Source organism: Cervus canadensis, chromosome 29, assembly GCF_019320065.1.
Source record: "Cervus canadensis isolate Bull #8, Minnesota chromosome 29, ASM1932006v1, whole genome shotgun sequence".
NCBI lineage: Eukaryota > Metazoa > Chordata > Mammalia > Artiodactyla > Cervidae > Cervus > Cervus canadensis.
In genome coordinates, this window is record NC_057414.1 from 24,584,708 (window position 1) to 24,602,321 (window position 17,614).

Consider the following 17,614-nt stretch of genomic DNA (forward strand, 5'->3'; position numbering starts at 1 on the left):
GCTGTGTGTTTTCTTAATGTCTCTTCCCTCTGAAATGCATCATTTCTCTCCCTCCCTGTTTCTGAGTTAAGAATACTTTCTAAATTTCAAGGTACAGCTACTATTTTTTACATTCAAGATATTGTTATCTAGTGTTCTTCTGGGCATTAGGCTAAAAGCTTTCTATACATTGTCTAATTTCATGCTTAAATCAACCCTACAGGGGAAGTGTTGTCCTCATTTTACAATATTGAAAACTACAACGTAGGCACCATTGCCCACACCATACACACTAGATTCAGAACAATTCAGATTCTTTAACCAGGAGATCACAGTACAAAAGCCAAGGTCTACAGGTGATGCTGGGAACACACTTTCCTCTCTATCCAAGCTGGTTTTTACAGTTTTGGCAAAAGTTATGGCTATTGAGCACCATAGGTATCTGGAAGTAGAGATCCTAAAATGAATGAAATCAACTTCTCTCCTGAGGTCTCACACTTGCTTATTCTTTCAAGGAGAAGGAATTTTTTTCCCCTCCCAATAGCACTATATCTACAACATTTTAGAGACCTACATCACATTTTAGATTTATTTAAAATTTTTACTTTGTTCTTAATTTACAAAATGATTTTCTCAACTTTCCATCTAAAATAAGATACAAGAAGGTAAAGATATAACATATTACTTCTTCACTATTTTTGTAGTTGCTAGTACTCTTTGCTTACATAAAATATTCTGAGAATAAATGATCACTGAATTGGAGTGAATGGAAAATTCACAAATGTTTGCCTAGGGGTGGTTTGGTGGTTTAGTTGCTCAGTTGTGTCTGACTCTTGTGACCCCATGGACTGTAGCCTGCCAGTCTCCTCTGTCCATGGGATTTCCCAGGCAAGAAGACTGAAGCGGGTTGCTATTTCCTTCTCCAGGGGATCTTCCTGATCCAAGAGTGGAACCCAGTTCCCCTGCATTGCATGTATGCTTAGAATTATAACTAAAAATGCCTAAATATGTATGCTAAAGAACAATCCACTATATTAGTTAAAAATCTAAAATTTACATTTACAGTGCTAGATATAAGATATATTACACAGAATTTCCCATTTAGAAACGTTTCAGGTATGTCAAACAAGAGTACACTCTTTCCTGTCTTAGGCTCATTGGTAACAGAATCTGCTTAAAACCATACAAAGGCTGGGGAAAAATCATACTTATATATTAATTTACATATTATGCTTAAAATATCTCAGTGAGGCAAACTGGGTATATTGTCATCATTTTCATTTTACTGGCAGGAAAATTAAAGTTGAGAGAGGTTAAGTAACTTTCCCCAGATCACATGTACTAGTGCAAAACTAGTTAAGTTTAACTTGAATTGATAAGTGACCATTCTGTTATGGGATGTGAAGAGATGTATTCCAGGTCCCTTGTAAATAGCTAGCTTTCTTAGTATCTTTTACAATGCTTAAATATATGAAACATCTCTTTTATTTCCAAGGTTTTCAAATGTTGAAGCAGCTCTGTATTTTGATAGTGATTTTAAAACTGAAATCAGTATTTGTGATCTTCTCCTGAAACTTTTCATATATATAAGAAATTACACTTTAGATAAGTACCCTGAGATTAATATTGATAATCACACTCTGTTCTAGTCACCCTTCTTTTTTGTTTCCCCAGGGGACTATCACTTCTCTGGGTTTCCCAGAGACACATGATAGAAAGCTTTTCTTCCACATGTTTTCTAATCAGATGTTAGAAAAGCAGTAGGTCATTATCTTTATAATGTGCAGGAACACTGTTTTTTAAAAACTTTGTATTTTGTATATAGAGTATGTCAATTAACAATGTTGTGATGGTTTCAAGTGAATAGCAAAGGGGCTCAGCAGGACATATACATGTATCCATTCTCCCCCAGACTGCCCTCCCATCCAGGCTGCCACATGGCATGGAGCAGAGTTCTGTGCGCTATACAGTAGGACACTGCCATGTGTACATTTAAATATAGCAGTGCGTTCCTGTCCATCACAAGCTCCTTAACTCTCCCTTCCCCCATCCTTCCCCTCTAGCAAGCTTAAGTTCGTTCTCCAAGTCCGTGAGTCTGAGGAACAGTGTTTTCTATTTTGTCCCTCGCCCATGATTTAACATCCTTCTAGGATGAAAATCCTAAAGCAGGAAATATGTGTCCAAGTTAGAACTAACTCAAAAGGAAACTGAATACTTTTCCAGGGATATGGTGGGAACTTGCACTTGTTTTTTTTGTTTGGGGATATAAATGAGCAATCTGTCACCCCATGGAAACTAAATATCTGCCATGGAAATTTATCAGGTTTCCTACATAAATGCCACATATAATGATAAACTATAGGTTATTTTTCAGGCATTACGGCTAATTTATATCATAGATGTGGGAAGTGAGGTTTAGAGAATTTCTGAAGATTGCTATTGTTTATACTGCTAGTTATTGAAAGAATCAAAATTCACTCCCCGTTTGGCAATATTGCCTCTAGTACCAGTTTTTTTAAATTTTGAGGACTGATGATTTGTGATCCTCATGAACTATAAATACCATCAGTGCTATGCTGTTTTTATGGTCTTGGTGTTTGACTACACTAGTACATGATGTTCAAATGCTGGTGTCCCGTAGAAACACTCACAACTTTCTTGTATTAAGTGACAGGCGGGAACTCTATTCCCCAGGGAGGCCAGAAGACACTGTCCCAGAGGAGCTTGTGGAGCCCACAGTGAATGTGCCCATTTTCCTCAGCAGGCTCGCTTACCAGGCCACACCAAGCCGATGACCGCAGCGAACCATTCCCAGGTGACAGGTTTTGTCCTCCTGGGGCTCTCTCAGATATGGGAGCTCCGGCTTTTCTTCTTTATCATCTTCTCAGTTGTGTATCTTATGACTGTGACCGGAAATCTCCTGATTGTGGCCGTAGTGACCTCCGACCCACGCCTGCACACAACCATGTACTTTCTCTTAGGCAATCTTTCTTTCCTGGACTTTTGCTACTCGTCCATCACGGCGCCAAGGATGCTGGCTGACTTGCTCTCGCCGAAGCCCGTCATTTCCTTCGGTGGCTGCCTGACTCAGCTCTTCTTCTTCCACTTCATCGGAGGCATCAAGATCTTCCTGCTGACGGTCATGGCGTATGACCGCTATGTTGCCATTTCCCAGCCCCTGCGCTATATGCTTATCATGAATCGGACAGTCTGTGGGCTCCTCGTGGCAGCCTCCTGGGTGGGGGGCTTCATCCACTCCATCGCACAGGTTGCCCTGACTGTCCAGCTGCCATTCTGTGGGCCTGACAAGCTGGATAACTTTTACTGTGATGTGCCTCAGCTGATCAAGTTGGCCTGCACAGACACCTTTGCCTTAGAGCTTCTGATGGTGTCTAACAATGGTCTGGTGACGCTGATGTGTTTTCTGGTGCTCCTGGGATCCTACACAGCGCTGCTAGTCATGCTCCGAAGCCACTCTCGGGAGGGCCGAAGCAAAGCCCTGTCCACCTGTGCCTCCCATGTGGCGGTGGTCACCTTAATCTTCGTGCCTTGTGTCTATATCTATGCACGGCCATTTCGGACATTCCCCATGGACAAGGTGGTCTCTGTGCTGTACACCATGGTCACTCCCATGCTGAATCCTGCCATCTATACCCTGAGAAACAAGGAAGTGATCATGGCCATGAAGAAGCTGCGGAGGAGGCAAAAGGACCTTCTGGGTCCCCTGGAGCCCTGACCTCCAGATGAGCAGAAGCAGGGAGAATCCGAGCTCTGCTTCAGTGTAGCAACCCACCTGAGAAGCCCCATGAAGTAGCCAGAGCTACTAGTGAGTCTCTTGCTTCTTTACTGTTTTAACCTCAGCTCAGTTCTGCTGACCTGAACTTTTAACAAAGCTAGAAAATGGAATTGAGTGCTTCCCTGTTGGTAAAGGATCTGCCTGCCAATGCAGGAGACAAGGGTTAGATCCCTGATCTGTGAAGATCCCGCATGCTGTGGAGCAACTAAGCCCATGCACCACAATTATTGAGCCTGTGCTCCAGAGCCTGGGAGCTGCAACTACTCAGCACACATGCCACAACTATGGAAGCCCGAGTGCTGACAAGAGAAGTCACTGCAAAGAGAAGCCCATGCTCCGCCAACGAGAGAATAACCCCCACTCTCCACAACTAGAGAAAAGCCTGTGTGGCAATGAAGACCCGGCACAGCCAAAAATAAATAAATAAATACAAATTTTTAAAAAAGAAAGTGGAATTGAGAACTTCTCTCAAGTTTCCCCTAGAGAAAAAGCCTCAAGAGCTACATGGAAATGATGTTTAGCTCCGATGGCACTTTCCCCTATGATGTTGGCCCTGCTGAGAACATTCAAACTTCAGTATGCATGGAGGTGGTGCATCTGGGTTTTCTTTTCTGATTTTGCTTCTTTGACACAAAATACATTTGAGGAGCTCAAAATAATTCTAAACTTCCAGGAAACAGGAGGGATCTGTAGGTTAAAATAAATGTCAGAAGTCAAATCATGATTTCAGGAGGCTGCTTGAATTTATTGTTGATGAAGAGAAAGGGAATCACCTTGGGCAAATTTCTTTCTTTCTCACAATTTCTTAAAGTCATGGTCGTCCCCATCGTTAAGTAGTATTTGTTAAGAGAGCTTACTGTGTGCCAGGCATTGCACCAAGTGATTTAGTTTTATTGTTTACTTTCATTCATTCAACATTCTTATGAAGTTGGTACCTTCTGCATTTCAAAAGTCAATCAGTTGCAGGTTAGAGACATTAAATAATTTACTTAAAGCCTCAGAGCTTGTTTCTGAAATTTTTCTGTTTATTTAACTTCTGAGCCCAAGTTCTTGATACTATCTAAGACTCTCAGATATGAGAGCATATGAATGGCACCGCACTCTAGTATTCTTGCCTGGAGAATTCCATGGACAGAGGAGCCTGGCAGGCTACAGTCCATGGCGTCGCAGAGAGTCGGACATGACTGAGTGCAAACATCTGAAACCCAGGAAAGAATGCAAAATTGGGATATAAAGTGGGAAGATAGATTATCCTCTGGTCGCTAAATAAAGAGTGATATAAAATAATACATAAGCGCACCTAGTAGCTCTACTTCAAATTAAGAGGGTGTGGAGAAATGACTCTGGCCTTCTCCTTCATCATCTCTGTTTCCCCCCAGTACCCTAACTCCTTGATCCAGGCTCCTGCATTTCCTGTCACCAAGGTAATCAGTCGGCTTCTCATCTATGTCAGAAGACCTGTGCATTTTTAAATTCACTTCCATATCTAAGAATCAACTTTAAAACTAAGCAAAGCAATGCTTGTTTAATTTCTTGAATGTGTTTAATCCATCAGTGATACCCTCCATGGATGTGGGATGAGATGAGGATGACATGTGTCTGTGATCTTAGCATTAAGTCATTATCCATTGCTTAGTGAGTAAATTAATTAAATTAACTGACTGATTAACTTACTAAGTAAATTGATTAAATTAAATTAGTAAGTAAATTACTCTAAGTGTAGTTCCCCTCCACAAGGCAAACAGGGCCTAGATCTTGGGTCAGACTTGAAAGAGGAAGTTGGGATATTCTAAGAGAAGACATGACAGCATAGAGCAAACAAACTGTTTATAGAGAGTGTATTTTAATGGAAAAAGAATTTCAGAATCAGGAGATGTTAAGTCAGAGTCCTCTTTCAATGCATGTTAATTTAGTAGCAAAAAATCTAATTCTCTTTGTTTTATATTCTGAACTTGTAGCAAACTTTAATTATACAAGCTATATGTGCAAATAAAATGTAGCTTTATTTCTCAACAATGGATATAATTTTCTTAAACATGTCCTCTAGCCAATAATAGGGGGAAATAGCTAAAATTTAGGCAAGTCTAGTACATTTACTTTTATGTATAAAGTCAAATAGTTCTGTAAAAGAAATGGTCTTTTTTTTTTTCCCCAGAAAATAACTCAGTCCTTTAGAATTCTGGCCTCTCCTTCTTTCCAATTTTGTCCTTTTTTAAAAAAAATATTTATTTATTTATGGCTGTGTTGGTTCTTCATTGCTGCATGGGCTTTTCGATACTTGTGGCGCCTGGGGGCTATTCTCTAGTTGTGGTGTACAGGCTTCTCATTGCAGCGGCGTCTCTTATTGCAGAGCACGGGCTGCAGGGCATGCAGGCTTTAGCAGCTGCAGTGCTCAGGTTCTAGAGCACAGGCTCAGGAGATGTGGTACATGGGTTTAGTTGTTACACCGCTATGGGAACTTCCCTGACCAGGGATCGAACCCGTGCCTTGCATTGGCAGGTGGATTGTTTATCACTCAGCCACCGGGGAAGCCCTGGCATTTTGTAAAGTGATACCAAAGTGCACAAAGGAGGAGGGCAGTTTACTTGACCCCATGGGGCTGAAGTGAGACTGAGGCCTCGCATGCACGCAGCGTCTTCTGCTACAGAGTGGCTGACCTGGGCTGCTTTCTGGGCTTGTGACTGGACACACCAGAGTAACTCCATGTCTGAATGTTCTGCTGACCCCAATGCTGAAGTCTGTGACTGACAGGCTGACATTTGGTTCCTCTGTTTGGTCAGGCTGGGTGAAGCTCCCATTGGAGCTTCAGTTCAGTTCAGTCGCTCAGTTGTGTCCGACTCTTTGCAACCCCATGAATCGCAGCATGCCAGGCCTCCCTGTCCATCACCAACTCCCAGAGTTTACTCAAACTCATGCCCATCGAGTCGGTGATGCCATCCAGCCATCTCATCCTCTGTTGCCCCCTTCTCCTCCTGCCCTCAAGCCCTCCCAGCCTCAGGGTCTTTTCCAATAAGTCAACTCTTTGCATGAGGTGGCCAAAGTACTGGAGTTTCAGCTTCAGCATCAGTCCTTCCAATGAACACCCAGGACTGATCTCCTTTAGGATGGACTGGTTGGATCTCTTTGCAGTCCAAGGGACTCTCGAGAGTCTTCTCCAACACCACAGTTCAAAAGCATCAATTTTTTGGTGCTCAGCTTTCTTCACAGTCCAACTCTCACATCCATACATGACCACTGGAAAAACCATAGCCTTGACCAGATGAGCCTTTGTTGGCAAAATAATGTCTCTGCTTTTTAATATGCTATCTAGGTTGGTCATAACTTTCCTTCCAAGGAGTAAGCGTCTTAATTTCATGGCTGCAGTCACCATCCACAGTGATTTTGGAGCCCCTCAAAATAAAGTCTGACACTGTTTCCACTGTCTCCCCATCTATTTCCCATGAGGTGATGGGACCGGATGCCATGATCTTAGTTTTCTGAATGTTAAGCTTTAAGCCAACTTTTTCTCTCTCCTCTTTCACTTTCATCAAGAGGCTTAGTCTCACCTAATTCCCTGGTTTGGGTCATAGATCCCATTGTGTCTGTTGCTCTTTCTCCACCCATTCCTAGGCCAAATTTTTCACCCCACAGAGCTTAATCATGGGACCCCTGGCCACTGTGAACCTAGGACACATTCACTTACTGTCAGCTCAGACCCCAACTGTATCCCTCCTCGTTAGCATACGGGATCTTGGGGTCCATCCATTATCACAAGGAAATTGAGGGTGCTTGAAAAGTGATATTGCCAGCCCATCCTTTGCCTTACTACCCTGCCTCTCTCAGATGACTTTCACATGACCACATACCACGTTGGTTTGTGGACAGCCTGTAGGACCAGTTCATTCAATGCCCTAAATTTGAGCAGGAAGAGGGCTTCTGCCTTCGGCATCCCCCTTATTCTGTTCTCAGAGGCAATGCGGTGAAGGAATATGGAGACACCCCTCTGACCCTCTACCTCCTTCACCTGTGTATTCTTTTGTTTCCTTTTAATATTTTGCTCTTTCTCTTTCTGACCAGGACCTTCACAGGCGAAACTCTATGTTCTGGTATGTAATCAGGCCTAGATCCCAGTGTGTCAAAGAGACATTAAAGAAAAACAGAAAATCCTTTCACTCTGCCAAACCCAAATTTCATGACTATTATCTTGATAAAAGATCAAAAGAATCAAAACTAATAGGTGTCTTCTTTGTTTCTGTGTTTTCTCTGTGTATTTATCTATGAGTCTCATTAGGAAGCCTTTGGATTAGAAAGATTAATGAAACCATGATTTAAGGAGGGAATCCAAATGCTTCAGCTTATTGTTCATAGACTATTTTCCCTTTGTACTACTGAAGGGTTCTTCTTTTTGTCAGAGTAGAGTGGCAGAAGTTCTGGAAGAGTACAGACGTAATAAGGGAAGCAAATGACTTACTCAGTGTTAGAATGTCTATTGGTATATGCTAAGAGCTCAGGTAGCATGTACTTGCATTGGCTTCCCAGGGAGTGCCAGTGGTACAGAACCAGCCTGCAAACACAGGAGACCTAAGTGACCTGGGTTTGATCCCTGGGTTGGGAAGATCCCCTGTAGGAGGGCAGTCTAATATTCTTGCCTGGAGAATCCCATGGCCAGAGGAGACTGGCGGGCTACAGTCCCTAGGGATGCAAAGAGTCGGACGTGACTGAAGTGACTTAGCACACAATGACTTGCACTGGAATTTAGGAGGCTGAGAAAACGAAAGAGATTTTAATAATAAAAATAGTATTTTGAAGATACTTGACAGGTGGAGTATGTCTATCATTTCTTTCTTCTAGGAGGGGAGTGTTGGGGGATGTATTTTCTAGGGTTAGCTGAAATAATTGATACAGCACAGCTGGTAAAGCAATAAGCAAAATGCTGACACCCTCCTCTCACTGTTCCTACAAAAATCCTTAATAACCCTTGTTCCCATAATAGACTGTTACGGCTGAAGTTGCCCACAGGGTAGTGACAGTATTTGGAGCTTAGAACAGTGAGTTGATCTTCAGTTCAGTCGCTCAGTTGTGTCCAGTACTTTGGCCACCTGATGCGAAGAGCTGACTCATTTGAAAAGACTCTGATGCTGGGAAAGATTGAGGGCAGGAGGAGAAGGGGATGACAGAGGATGAGATGGTTGGATGGCATCACCGACTTGATGGACATGGGTTTGGGTGGACTCTGGGAGTTGGTGATGGACAGGGAGACCTGGCGTGCTGCGGTTCATGGGGTCGCAAAGAGTTGGACACAACTGAGCGACTGAATTGAACTGAACTAAGGCACACACATGTGAGGAAAAAGAGGAGCAGCCTCCATGAATGGAGGCTAAATGTTTAAGCACCTCAAAAGAAACATGTCATCACCAGAGGTTTGAAATTTGACCAAATGGATCAGCTTTCTCTGTGTGAAGGTGGAAGCATAAGGAAGATTCGAGGGAGGAAAGTGAAGGCTGATCTCCACATTGCATATTTATGAAGACCTATTTCATTATGTGAGAAAAGTACAAGGTATTGCCTGTGTGACCTGAACTTCAAATATTTGCCCAATCTAGTAGGAATATGTCCTTTTACATGTGACCCTCATGGTGTCTCGCAGCCACGGGTCAGTTCCACCTGAGGGCATCTCTCAGGGCTCACTTCACCTTCTCATTGCAGAGACTGAAGATGACCAGTTTCAGGAGGGGCATGGTGATATAGTTCAGGACCGAGGCCCCTTTGTTGAACAGCATGGACTGAGTCTCTGGCAGACGGATGTTGAGAAAAATGGAGCTGCTGTGAGAAATGATCACCACTGTAAGGTGTGAAGCACAAATGAAGAACGCTTCCTTTCACTCCGCTGTTGTGGGGGCCCTGAGACCAGGGGAAAGAATGCAGGTATAGGAAATTGAGGTCAGTGCCAGTGAGCCCAGCGACACTGATGCGGATAGCACGAAAGCCAGCAGCTCCAGTGGGCAATTGTCTCCACAAGAGAGCCTCAGGGAGGGCCAACTGTCCCAAGAGAAGTGAACAATACCACTGGGGCCACAGAACGGTAGGCTGGCCATGAGGATGGAGGGGCAAAGGACACAGAGAAACCCAGCTGGCCAGGAGGTCTACAGATTGCCAGGAAATGATCCAGAGGCATGACAGCTAAGAGGAAGAAGTCAGTGGTGCCTACAAGGAAATAGAGGTAGGACTGGATGATGCAGCTGGCGAATGAGATGGAGTGGTCCACTGGGAGGATGACAAGCATCTTGGGAACCACAACAGACATGAGCAGCAGCTACAGAAAGGACAGGGTCCACAAGAAGAAGGACACCTGTGTGTGCAGGCGTTGGTCCATCCAGCTGAATCCAGTGATGAGTAGGTTGCCTGTGGTAGTTACAACGTAGATCACCAGCGGCCTTAGGAAAACAGAAACTGCAGGATATGGCTCCTGGGGAAACCCAGGGGGACAAACCCTGTTACCTGAGTCCAGTTTTTAGGACTCATTTCCAGTCATCCACAGGGTAAATGGAACAGAAATTCGTAAGTGGTCCACAGCTACCAATCCTTCAATCAATCAATGACATAATATCGCAAGCCTAGCAATTTCTTACATTCTGACACTTAATCTGTATTTCTGCCTGTGGGCTACTTACAAAAAGAGAAACAGATTGCGATAGCAACCAGAATACCAGTAATAACACAGATGATATTGAGCACCAATTACTTATTAGGAAATTTACAGCCAGTATCTCCTCTCTCATCTGCCCTTAAAGACAGGTAGTGCTGTGCTTATCTTGCAGATAAGGAAAGGATGACTGAAGTTTAAGGAACTCTTTTATGATCACTCAGAGTGAGAGACACGATTTCATGCCAAGTCTCTGGCTCCAGTACTGGAGCCTATATACTACTGGACCTATTTCACTGAGGATGGGGACCACATGAGTACTGTGGATTTAGGGGTATCCAGAAGAGTAGAGGGGTCAGAGAACACCTTACAGAATAAATACACCTCAAACAAAATCTTATTGGTATTAAGAACTCTTCTTTTAGTGTTTGAAGTCCTTCTGTGTGCTGGCTTAATATAAAAATAGAATAAAAGTTTGGGTTTTCAGTGTCTTTACAGATTTTATTTTTCTTAATCAGCCAAAGAGCCACATTGGATTGGACTGTTCAGAGCCCTTATCCTATCATAAGGTTTTTGTCATCAACAACAACAACAACAACAAAAAGTTGGCTCAGTGGTAAAGAATCCATCTGTCAGTGCGGGAGATCTAAGAGATGTGGGTTCAATCCCTGGGTCAGGAAGGTCTCCCAGAGAAGGAAATGGCAACCCAATCCAGTATTATTGCCTGGAGAATTCCACGGACAGAGGAGCTTGGTGGGCTACAGGCCACAGGCTTGCAAAGAGTCGGACATGACTGAGTGACTGACCATGCACTTGCGCGTGATTCAATAAAGCTGAAAACACAAGTCAACTTTTTTTTAGTCCAAGGACCAGGAAAGGCGCAGCCTAGTAAGACAGAAAATTTTGGTACAATAACCACCGTACCATAGACCAACCCCAGGGAAAACCTGTAGCTCCCCCTCCATGACAGCAAAGTTCAAACAGGAATCCTTAGACTCCCTCCCTCACGGGATGTAATGATTGCCCCAATACCTTCTCTGGTAAAAGTGGAATCAGAGAGTGCTATGTAGAGTCAGGGCTTTGATTCTTGCTGGGTGACAAGAGCTCCCTACGTGCTGAGAGGCCATTGAGGAAGCCTGAACTTCCATCAATACCCATCAGTAATGAGGGAGTCCTTGCCCTCCATGAGGTCATGTCAGAGGAGGACTTAAGGGGAATCAAGCCTCTTATCATTGTCCGCTTGCAATGACTGACACCCATTGCCTGTTGGCTCAGATGGTAAAGCATCTGCCTGCAATTCAGGAGACCCAGGTTCAATCCCTGTGTAAGGGAGATCCCCTGAAAAAGGGAATGACAACCCACTCCAGCATTCTTGCCTGAATAATCCCATGGACAGTGGAGCCTGGCAGGCTACAGTCCACAGGGTCGCAAAGAGTTGAACACAACTGAGTGACTAACCGACACACCCTTGCCTGTCAGGTGAGACCATGAGGGGAAGCAAAACAATAACCCTCACTCAGCAGTGAGTAGACTTGTTCCTCCAGGCAGAGCAATATCAAAGAAAAGTAGCTAAACAAAAGGTTTAAATAAAATCTAGAGTCTCATAATATAATTTGCAAAGTTCTCAGGTTTTAAAAAAAATCACTTTTTATATGAAGAATAAAGAAGATCTCAAATTCAGTGCAAAAAGGACAAGAAATACATGTTACATGACAGAGGTGTTAGAATCATTTGACAAAGATTTCAAAGCAGCCATTGTAGAAATTCTTCACTGAGCAATTACAAGCGTGTGAAACAAATTTTTTAAAAAGAAAACCTCAGCCAAGAAATAGAAGATACAATGTTATACTGTGTATGCTTCTATTAATTAATATAACATAAATCTTGAAATGGTAAATTTATAGAAATGGAGAACCTGGTTGGTCACGGTTGCCAAAGGTTTAGAGAAGAATAGGATAGGAAGAAAGTGGGTGTGGCTATGAAAGGAAAAATGGGTGTGATGGTTGGATGGTATCATTGACTCGATGAACATGAGTTTGAGTAAACTCCGGGAGTTGGTGATGGACCGGGAGGCCTGGCGTGCTGCAGTCCATGGGGTCGCAAAGAGTTGGACGTGACTGAGCAACTGAACTGAACTGAACTGATGAGAGAAAAAGTGGGTACCAAAGGGAACACGAGGAAGTCTTGTGGCCATGGTAGAAACAGTCAATATTTTGACTGAATCAATGTCAGTGACATAGTTGTGATATTTAAAAAACATTAGTAGCAGTCATCTGTATAAAATTAGTATCTGATAACTTGTTTTATTCTGCTTAAAATTATAACCTCAGTTATACTTTTACTTTTGAGAATATATTAGTTAATATTTCTGGGTGATTGTAGCTTGTTAGCTTAGTGTCACATAATCCTGCCAATTAAAAATCTATTTAGTTAAAAGACATCTTTATGTTTTATGCATCTTTATGGTATAATATAAATTTTATATTACCACTAACTTTGACAAGTTAGAGCATATTGGGGTTGAGATACTTAAAAAGGAGTTAAGAATGAGTAAAACTGAGTGTATAATTTTTATGAATATTTCCACTATTTTCTGAGTTTTTCTTCTGTTTGTAGTAACACCATAGTTTATCCAAACATCTAGTTTACTATTTTTGGGATTTTTTTTGTCTGTCTCTAGTATCTTTGTGAGAAGTCATGATGAATCTTTCCTTGGAATATATCTCAGTGTGAGGGTGACCATTGGAGAGTTACACCTGAATTAGGCTAACCTGACGGTTATGGAGAGAGAAGAAAGAAAGGGAATGAGAATTTTGCCATGTAAGGATAAGCTCAGAATTGCTCTGTATTAATTCCATGTTTGCTTATATTTACAGTGGCTTATTAAAGATGAAAGAATGATTTTTCAAGTCTAACTTAGAATGCTGGCATATAATTCTTCTTGCAATGTGATTTGATATAAAATTAGAGGAAGTATTTCTGTCTATTGTATTGCCTAAATAAGATTTTTTAATTCCATAGAAAACACATTTTAATAAATTTCCAAGTTCTTTGTCACTGCTGAGGTCAAGGAAAGTCTACCTTGTGGGATAGAGTTCAACTTTGGCTGGAGGAATTTTTGGTCCCCTAGTAATTGTGAGGGGTCTGAGAAAAATCATTGGAGCTCATTTTAGTGACGATCGGGTTTAAGAGATTATCCTAAGTACAATACTCACAATTTGGGGAATTTCCCAATTATTTTTCTACCTTCTGCTCGTTTTCTTTTACTTTCTCTTGTTGAGTTTACCTAATCCCATGGCTTTAATCTCTATGGAAACAATTCTCAAACCTTCTTATGTTCTGACCTCTCTTCTTACTTTTAGTCTTTGTTGTTTAGTTGCTAAGTCATGTTGGACTCTTTACCACCCCTATGGACTGCAGCACACCAGGCTTCCCTGTGCTTAACTATCTCCTGAAGTTTGCTCAAACTCATGTCCATTGAGTCAATGATGCCATCCAACAAAGCACTTTAGCCTTAGTTAGGCATTTGCCCAATTGTACGCTTTTGGATGTCCCCTGGTGGCTCAGCTGGTAAAGAATCCGCCTGCAATGTGGGAGACCTGGATTCTATCCCTGGGTTGGGAAGATCCCCTGGAGAAGGGAAAGGCTACCCATTCCAGTATTCTGGCCTGGAGAATTGCATGGACATGTTAGTCCATGGGGTCACAAAGAGTCGGACACTACTGAATGACTTGGGTGTCCTGCTAGATGCTCAAGCCCACCATGTTTGAAACTAAATGTATAATTTTTATGGATATTTTCACTCTTTTCTGAGTTTTCTTCTGTTTGTAATAACACCATAGTATATCCAAATACCTAGCCTAGTATCTTTGGGAATTTTTTGTCTATTTCTATTCCTTGGAAGAAAAGTTATGACCAACCTATACAGCATATTAAAAAGCAGAGACATTACTTGGCCAACAAAGGTCCATCTAGTCAAGGCTATGGTTTTTCCAGTAGTCATGTATGGATGTGTGAGTTGGACTATAAAGAAAGCTGAGTGCCAAAGAATTGATGCTTTTGAATTGCGGTGTTGGAGAAGACTCTTGAGAGTCTTGGACTGCAAGGAGATCCAGCCAGTCCATTCTAAAGGAAATCAGTCCTGAATATTCATTGGGAAGGACTGATGTTGAAGCTGAAACTCCAATACCTTGGCCACCTGATGCGAAGAGCTGACTCATTTGAAAAGACCCTGATGCTGGGAAAGATTGAAGGCAGGAGGAGAAGGGGACAGCAGAAGATGAGATGGTTGCATGGCATCACCGACTTGATGGACATGAGTTTGAGTGGACTCTGGGGGTTGGTGATGGACAGGGAGGCCTGGCGTGCTGCAGTCCATGGGGTTGCAAAGAGTCGGACATGACTGAGCCACTGAACTGACTGATCCCCTTTGTGAGAAGTCCTGATGAATCTTCCCTCCTCTCTCATTTGTTTGCTTTTTAGAATTTTTGACAGTAGCAGTATTAACTCAAGGCATTTAAAATCACTTATTGACTATTGTAATTGCCTCCCATTGCTGACCTGCCTCCAGTCCTTCTTACTCTAGTCTGTCCTCCCAGTGCCCAGATTATTAATCTTCCTAAGTCAGCACTTTGAGTATTTCAAACCTGTGCCAAAAAAGAAATGATTTTGAATGGTTCCTAATTGCCTCCCTAGTGAGCTGACCTTGATCTGGGCATTTGGAAGCATCCTGTACTGATCCAAACTGATCCAAATCTGCCTTCCGGTCTGAGTCTATGCTGCAGACTTCCGAGAAGAGGCACTGAGGCCTCTCTAAGAGCCATGGAAGTCGTCTGTGTGACATTCAGGGAGGACAGAAACTATGTATTTTCTCTGAGTTCCGTAACTTTGATCTATAGGGCTTATAGATGGCCACTAAGAGTTTACCTGTGACCTTCACATACCTCACTGGTGTCTGTCCAGTCCCACACTCAGGTCTACAAGGAAAATCACTGATCCTATATAAGCCTTTGCCTGTGGGGCAGTACTTCTGTTGTGATAGCCAGTCTTGGTCCCTAGGGAAATGAGGGAATGAGGGAAAAGTTTGCTCAAACTTTTCACTCATTCATTTTTAATTAAATTCATTCATTTTTTAATTAAATGAATGTTTATTTAATACCTACTGTATATGTGTGGTTTTACTTTACATTGCTACAAAAACAGTACTGAACAAAACAGACAAAGTCTCTGCCCTTATGGAACTTAGGTTCAAATGCATGTGAATGTACGAATGTATGTGTTTGTGTTGTGAGAAGACACACCAAATAAACAAATAAGTGACTAGTGTTTCTTAAGAGCTGTGGATGCAGGAAAAGTCACTGCTTTTCTATTTGAGGATGTGCCCCATTTGGCAACAAACCAAAATGTATGCAAAATGGGTTATTTCCAACACACACTGTTATTCTAGTGAATTCGGCTTAAATGCAGTGTGGGTAATTTTCTTGCAAATCATATCTCTGGGGAAAACACAATGAAAACCTAAGACTTTTAAGTTTTAATCAGGTCCCCAGGATTTCCCAATTCACAATAACCCCTGGGTCATATTAGCAGGTGGCTCCCTGGGCACCAGCAGATGCTATTTCCACCCCCTCGACTGGAGAGGACACTATGGCAGAGCCACCATCAGAAGTCATGACCTGTAACTCATGGCACCTCAGAGCCTGGGGTACCGAGGTCTGTGCTCTGACTCTCTCAGTCCAAAACTCATTCAAAACAAAAACAATAGCAAAGAAGAATCTCTGTTCTGGGATGTTCATCTCTAAAATTCATCAGAGCCACTTGCTCCATTGAGAATAAGGAAGCAGAGGTAGTAAGTCCCAACATTCAGGTCTCTGTGCAAAAGGGTGAGTGTTGAATTTTATCTGTCTTGTTACTCATCTTCCACACCTCATCTGTGGAAGCCAAGGACTCCCTGAAATGACACGTCTTCTCTCTGCTGAGATGACCACTGATCATCGGGTGGGCCTGGTAACTGTCAGAGCAGAAGCGGAGCAGAGAGGCTGCTGTCATGGGGTTCAGGGTCACTGAATCTTATCCCTGTAGAACTTGCCTGATAGTGTTTTTGATACACTTCTTTAAAAATTCCCTCAGCCTTTATACAGAAGAGAAAACAAAGGCACAGAGGGGTGGGCTGGGGTTCCTTCTCGCATTCTGGGTCTCTCTCATTAGAGTGGGGTTGGGTGGAGAGAGCAGGGCACTCATTTTAACATTACCCTCTGTCCTGTTCTCCAGGTATGTCCTAGGGAAGAATGGCCCCAGAGAATGACTCTTCAGTGACTGAGTTTATCCTGCTGGGTTTAACACAGAAGCCAGAACTCCAGCTGCCTCTCTTTTTCATTTTCTTAGCAATTTATGTGGTCACTGTGATGGGGAACGTTGGCTTGATTATTCTTATTGCTCTGAACCCTCACCTGCACACTCCCATGTACTACTTTCTCTTCAACCTTTCCTTCATTGATCTCTGCCACTCCTCTGTCATTACCCCTAAAATGCTGATGAGTTTTGTGAGCCAGAACATCATCTCTTATGCAGAGTGCATGACTCAGCTCTGCTTCTTCTCCTTCTTTGTTATTGATGAATGCTATATTTTGACGTCAATGGCCTATGACCGATACGTGGCCATCTGTAAGCCCCTGCTCTACAAGGTCTCCATGTCCCATCAGGTCTGCCTCATGCTGACGGTGGGTGTATACGCGATGGGGCTTGTGGGTGCCATGGCCAATACCGGGTGCATGCTGCAACTCTCCTTCTGTGATGGAAACATCATCAATCACTACATGTGTGACATTCCTCCTCTCCTCCAGCTCTCCTGCACAAGCACCTCCATCAATGAGTTGGAGATTTTCATTGTGGTGGGTGTCAATGTCATAGTGCCCAGTGTCACCATCTCTGTTTCTTACTCCTTGATCCTCTCCAACATCCTCCACATCCGTTCTGCAGAGGGCAGGTCCAAAGCCTTCAGTACCTGCAGCTCCCACATAATTGTGGTTTCTCTTTTCTTTGGATCAACAGCATTCATGTATCTCAAGCCTTTCCCTGCTGGGTCTCTGGATGAAGATAAAGTGTCCACAGTTTTTTACACCATTGTGGGGCCAATGGTGAATCCTTTCATCTACAGTTTGAGGAACAAAGATGTCCAAGTTGCACTGAGTAAGACTATTAGGAATAGGGTGTTCTGA

At 42.8% G+C, this 17,614-nt stretch overlaps 2 protein-coding genes and 1 pseudogene across 3 annotated transcripts; 2 read left to right on the forward strand and 1 right to left on the reverse strand.

Moving 5' to 3' along the window:
- The first annotated feature begins 2,770 nt into the window (after positions 1–2,770).
- Positions 2,771–3,715, forward strand: LOC122431284 (olfactory receptor 4D5). Its single transcript, XM_043452524.1, has one exon. The coding sequence runs from the start codon at positions 2,771–2,773 to the stop codon at positions 3,713–3,715; it is 945 nt and encodes a 314-aa protein (XP_043308459.1).
- A 5,693-nt stretch (positions 3,716–9,408) lies between these two features.
- LOC122431480 (olfactory receptor 6T1) lies at positions 9,409–10,276 on the reverse strand. Its single transcript, XM_043452814.1, is given in 3 exon segments — positions 9,409–9,893; positions 9,896–10,201; positions 10,204–10,276. Coding segments are annotated over 3 exon segments (864 nt in total).
- Positions 10,277–16,669: 6,393 nt separating this feature from the next.
- Positions 16,670–17,614, forward strand: LOC122431106 (annotated as a pseudogene). Its single transcript, XR_006266438.1, has one exon. The product of XR_006266438.1 is annotated as an olfactory receptor 8B3-like (transcript).

Excerpts from the sequence above, each read along its gene's own strand:
- LOC122431284 (XM_043452524.1), top strand. The coding sequence starts at position 2,771 with ATGACCGCAGCGAACCATTCCCAGGTGACAGGTTTTGTCCTCCTGGGG.